Source organism: Mauremys mutica, chromosome 13, assembly GCF_020497125.1.
Source record: "Mauremys mutica isolate MM-2020 ecotype Southern chromosome 13, ASM2049712v1, whole genome shotgun sequence".
NCBI lineage: Eukaryota > Metazoa > Chordata > Testudines > Geoemydidae > Mauremys > Mauremys mutica.
The window spans coordinates 49,070,518-49,076,447 of NC_059084.1; the positions used below are offsets into that span (position 1 = coordinate 49,070,518).

The window sequence follows — 5,930 nt, forward strand, 5'->3', positions numbered from 1 at the left end:
AGAGAGGTTGTGGAATCTCCCTCACTGAAGATTTTTAAGAGCAGGTTAGACAAACACCTGTCACGTATGGTGTCTAGATAACACTAAATCCTGCCATGAGTGCAGGGGACGGGACTAGATGACTTCTCCAGGTCCCTTCCAATCCCAGGGTTCTATGATTCTACAGATGGATATTGAGCTCGGAAACCTGAGCACGGATTTGTTTTTCACTCTGGTTGTAGATCCAGTTCCTGTGCCCAGGGCTGGATTGTTTGGGGAAGTGCTGCCCCCACGCGGCGCACGGGAGAAGGGCGGTTCTGCGCCTCGGGTTTTTGTATGAGCCCTGTCGAGATTCCCCCCACTGTGTCTCTCGCACAGTAATAGCGGGCGGTGTCCTCGGGTTTCAGGCCGGTCAGTTGCAGATACAGCAGGTTGCTGGGATTGTCCCTGGAGATGGTGAATCGCCCTTTGACTGCATCAGCGTAGTATGTGCTACTCCCACTGCCACTGCTGATACGGGCGACCCACTCCAGCCCCTTCCCGGGGGCCTGGCGGACCCAGTCCATCCAGTAGCTTCTGAAGGTGAACCCGGAGGCTTTGCAGGAGAGGCGGAGAGAGTCTCCGGGCTTTTTCACATCCCCTCCGGACTCCACCAGCTGCACCTGGGACCGGACACCTGGGAATAACAATTAATTATGGGGAACATGAGTACCTCGGGCAATAGCACAATAATCCCCCACCTCCCCAATACATCCAGCCCATGGAAAGGGAGAATGTACCTTCCAGACATGCTGCAGTGAGAACGAGATACAACCAAAGCCTCATTGTCCCGGGTGCTGGAGCGGGAAGTTCTCAGGGGACTGGTTGGTCACTGCACAGACCCAGAGGCTGCGGATTGTGTCTCCGGGTGCAGCCTGGGCAGAGAGAGGGGCAGATTTAAACAGGAAACTCTCACCCTCATTTGCATATCCCCCTCCTTATAAGAGACACGCAGCATCTCCTAGCGCGAATTCAGTTTCTTTGTGTGCGGTTGAGGGAAGAGGCGGCACTTTGTCTCTGTGGTACCGCCCTTGTCTCAGTCGGAGACTCCTACTTGACCAGAAGGAGACTAACTGGCATCTTCTTTATCCCTCCACTAGCTCCCACACCTAACCGTGACCTTGAGCACGGGCGACTCCAGGCACCAGTGCTCCAAGCGCCTGCCTGGGGTGCAAGCTGGGGGTGTGCTTTGTGGGTTGCTGCTAGGGTGGCAGATAGGGTGCCTTCGGGGGCTTGACTGCGGAGAGTCTGCTGGTCCTGTGGCTTCAGCGGACTTCCCACAGTTTACTGAAGCCACGGAATCAGCAGATCCTCCGTGCTTGGGGTGACAAAATGTCTAGAGCTGATCCTGAGGATAAACTCCAATTTCATATATGTCTTAACCGGAAAACTACATGAATACCTTACTTAGAACACCAAATCCTGACTTTACCTAGGATGCAATTCTAACCCCAAATGTACATTCTAATCTGATTTTTCTCCATGCTAAGATGGAGGTTTATTCCTGTTTTTGTAACTTTGAAGCTGAGCCTAGAGAGGAATCATCTGTGTTTTAAATCTATTTATTACCCTGTAAAGTTACCTTCCATCCTGATTTTTGCAGGTGTGATTCTTTTACTTTTTTTTTTTAAATAAAATTCTCCTTTTAAGAACCTGACTGATTTTCAGTGTCCTAAAAACCAAGAGGTTTGATCTGTGCTCACATTGTAACCAATTGGTTGGTAGATTATTCTCAAGCCTCCCCAGGAAAGGGGGTGAAGGGGCTTGGGAGAATATTTTGGGGAAATAGGGACTCCAAGTGGTCCATTTCCTGAATTTTTTTGGCTAAACCACTTGGTGGTGGCAGCAATAGCATTCAAGGACAAGGAAAGGATTTGTGCCTTGGGGAAGTTTTTAACCTAAACTGGTAGAAATAAGCTTAGGGGGTCTTTCATGCAGGTCCCCACATCTGTACCCCAGAATGGGGAGGGAACCCTGACAGAGCCACATTAACCACATTGTCCAATAAAGTTGTGAGGTAACAAAATAAAGCTCTGTTATCAATCACAGCCATTGCAGTGTCACTCATAGACCAATCCGTCACCCTTCAATAGATTTACTGGGGAGAAAATACCTTCCAAAGCCACAGCAATGAAAACTAGGAGACAAGGCTAATTTTTCCTGCTGTTCGAGGCAGGGGTGGCTCTAGGAATTGCGCCGCCCCAAGCAGGGCAGCACGCCGCTGGGGGCGCTCTGGCGGTCACCGGTGGACCTCCTGCTGACGTGCCTGCGGAGGGTCCGCTGGTCCCACGGCTCCAGTGGACCTCCCGCAGGCATGCCTGCGGAGGCTCCACCGAAGCCGCAGGACCAGCAGACTCTCCACAGGCATGCCTGCGGAAGGTCCACTGGAGCCACCTGCCGCCCTCCCGGCGACAGGCAGAGCGCCCCCCACGGCACGCCGCCCCAAGCATGCACTTGGCGCGCTGGAGCCGGCCCTGGTTCGAGGGGAAATTTCTCAGGGAATTGGCAGGGGGCTGCAGATTGTCTCCCCTGGTGCAGCCTGGGCAGAGAGATAGACAGATTTAAACAGGAGACTCTCACTTTTGTTTGCATATCACCCTGTTTATAAGACACACAACTTCTGTTGTGGAACAAGCTCCATTTTTTTTTAATCTGGGACCAAGAAGGAGCTGGATTTTCCCTCTGTGGTACAACCTCCTGCCCTGTCAGTATCAGAGCACGATTGGCTTTGCACTTCCTACGTCATTCTGAGGAGGTCAAATTCTCATCTCTTTTATCCGAACCCGAACCCTAACCCTAAATTTAAGGATGAACTCTAACCCCAAATTTAATATTTACCTTAATCCTAAAAGGAAATGTAAAACCTAACCTTACCCTAAATCCTTACAGTAGCGCTAAAAGTACCTCTAACTTCAGGGGTAAACTCTAACCCCATCTTTTGACTTTTACCCTTCATTTAATTTTAATTTTATACCTTGAACCTAATGGTACATTCTGAACTTTCCCTAACCACCATAGAGGTAATTTCTAACCCTATGATTTAAAACTCACCCAAACTGAATTGTTCACCTAAATCCTAAAACCTTACTCCAGCTGTAATTCTGAGAGTAAACTATAACTCTAAACGTCAAAGCTAAAACACAATGTGTAAACTTAACCCTAACCTCAAACACTTATCTTTAACTCTCCCCTTTAACCCAAATTTATGCCCTATCTCTACATCCTGTCCGACTAATGCTAATTATTACTCTAAACCACTATTTTAACCCAAAAACGTAGCCCCAGTCCTTAACTCTAAACTTTATCCTTCCCTAAGATAAACTCTAAGCCAGGGATCAGCAACCTTCGGCATGCCACTCGCCCAGGATAAGCACCCTGGCTGGCCAGGCCGGTTGGTTTACCTGCCGCATACACAGATTCGGCCAATTGCGGCTCCCACTGGCCTGGGTTCGCTGCTCCAGGCCAATGGGAGCTGCGAGAAGTGGGGGCCAGCACGTCCCTCATCCTGCACCACTTCTCTCAGCCCCCATTGGCCTGGAGCGGTGAACCATGGCCTGTGGGAGCTGCGATCGGCCAAACCTGCGGACACCGCAGGTAAACAAAACGGCCAGGCCCACCAGGATGCTTACCCTGGCGAACCACATGCCAAAGGTTGCTGATCCCTGCTCTGTGCCCTAAATAGTAAATCTAGCTGTAGATGGATAGAATTTAATTCTAAGGTTATTAGCGGTGAGTTACTCTATAGGGCAGAACAAAGAGAGTCAGCTAATATTTTACAGCCTTCCAAGCAATAATGCCAATAGTCGATTGCAGTGGATAACCTTGTATTTGGGAGACGATCTGGTTGGCCGTCAGGTGGGATTTGAAAGTGTTTCTCATGATTCCACAGTTTAGACTGGCATCAGTAGACAGATACTGGGCTAGATGGACCTTTGCTCTGACCCGGTATGGCCATTCTTATGTTCTTATGTTTATGGAAAGCTAGAAGGAGCTCAGGTGCTGGGAACAGAGACCGGGGCTGGAGCAGACAAACGTCTGCTGGGTCTAGTTCTCTTTAAGAGCTTGCCATCCCTACTAATGGGACTGACCCCACGGCTCCCGTGGAACAATATGTGGGGTAAGGGTTACTCAGGCTAGGAAGGGTTTGCAGGGCCACTCTCAAAATCCCAATGGAGCTGAAATCAAGAACCTTTCTGAGCGCAGACCTCACTGTTTCCAATCAGGTTTGCCTCTCTGGGCTCCAATCCATGTAGGGTTTAAACGGAAATCGGTACCGTTTCCAAGCTAACCGGTTTGCAATAAACTCAGGAGCCCTCAGTCCTGAATTTCAGGGGTGTGCGAGGGGTCAGCACATCTGGGAAGAGGAGAGCCCAGAGGGGCTAGCACAGATGTGTCAGCCAATGCAGGGTCCCTTCACTGGGATGTCTTGTAACCACGATGGTTTGTAATGTCAGAACGCAGTCAGGCACCTGAGGGGAGAGATCAAACAGCTGGTTTATGGATCTCCAGAGTGAAGTTCGACGGACAGTTAGCAGGACTAGCTCTAGGCACCAGCAAACCAAGCAGGTGCTTGGGGTGGCACAATTCCAGGGGCAGCATTCTGGGAGATTTTTTGTTTTGTTTTGTTTTTTTGCTCAGGGCAGCAAAAAACCTAGAGCCGGCCCTGGTGCTATGTAATGTGAATCACTTGATTCAGTGTGAAATAATCTTCTCTTTGTTCTCTAAAATGTATCTTTTTAAATAATACTCTCCCTTTTTTCCCTCCTGCAGCTGCAAATGTTTCTATGCTCTCCCTATCATCTCAGTCCCAGAGGCTAGCGGAGATTAGAAGGTGAAAAAACCGCACTCAGGACAGACATGTTCTCAGAGCTCATGCAGTCCTTCTGCACTGAAAGAGTTCAGCAGAATGCATGGAGGCAAACAATGGCAGAGTCTAGGAAAGCGTTAAATGAACATGATGAGAGGAGGGAGGAGCACAATGAGATGAGGCAGGATGCAATGCTGAGGCCTAAATGGGGGAGCAACAACTGATCATGCTCAGGCCATCTGGTGGAGCTGCTGGAAAGGCAGCAGGAGCACAGACCCGCCACTGCAGGCCCCTGTTTTAACCACCTGCCCTTCTCCCCCAAGTTTCCCATGAGCCGCCTCACCCAGTATGCCCAAGAATGTGGGGAGAGGCTTACGGGGCATCCCAGCCACTCCACCCCAGAGGATTGCCCAAGCAACAGAAAGCTGGCACTCAATACGTTTTGAACTGTAAGTGGTGACCTTGTCCTTCGCTCGTCCTCCCCTCAGATCACCCCCCCCCCCCGCCGGCCTGGTGCTTCCGGTCCCTCGACCCACCCACCTAAACCCGGCTACCCTGGTGAGTTTTCCCCGCACTATTTGTGTGTTTGAATTTAATAAAGAATGCCATGATTTTGAAAACAATAATGACTTTATTGCCTCTGACAAATGGTAATCTAGAGGGGGAGGGGAGGGGTGGAATGCGGGGTTGGCTTACAGGGAAGTAGGATGGTGAGACACCAAGGGGGGCGGGTTTTCATGAAGAATGGAAGAACAAAAGTATAAGACTATCAACACCAATAGCCTTGGGGCTGTCATGACACTGGTTTTCAAAGCTTTTTCTCTGATCGTGGCCTAGGGCACTCAGCTGTGCTCTTACTAATCAATCCTGGTTTCTGGCTGTGCATTAATTCGGCTGCCAATGCTGATTTGCCACAAACCTCCCATCCCAATCAGAAAAATGTCTCCCCCTTACTCTCACAGATATATGTGGAGCACAGAGTAGGCTAGCAATAACTATGGGAATATTGGTTGTCACTGAGGTCTTTTATCACTAGTCAGTAACCTGAAGCAAATGAGCCTTTTAAATTTCGAAATATAAATGCAACATTCTACTCTACCATACC

The 5,930-nt window shown here is 49.6% G+C and overlaps 1 gene segment (V, D, J or C); it reads right to left on the reverse strand.

Annotated features, from left to right (window-relative positions):
* Nucleotides 1-206: 206 nt before the first annotated feature.
* On the reverse strand, nt 207-879 carry LOC123347565. The segment is given in 2 exon segments: nt 207-655; nt 759-879. Coding segments are annotated over 2 exon segments (495 nt in total).
* Nucleotides 880-5,930: the final 5,051 nt, after the last annotated feature.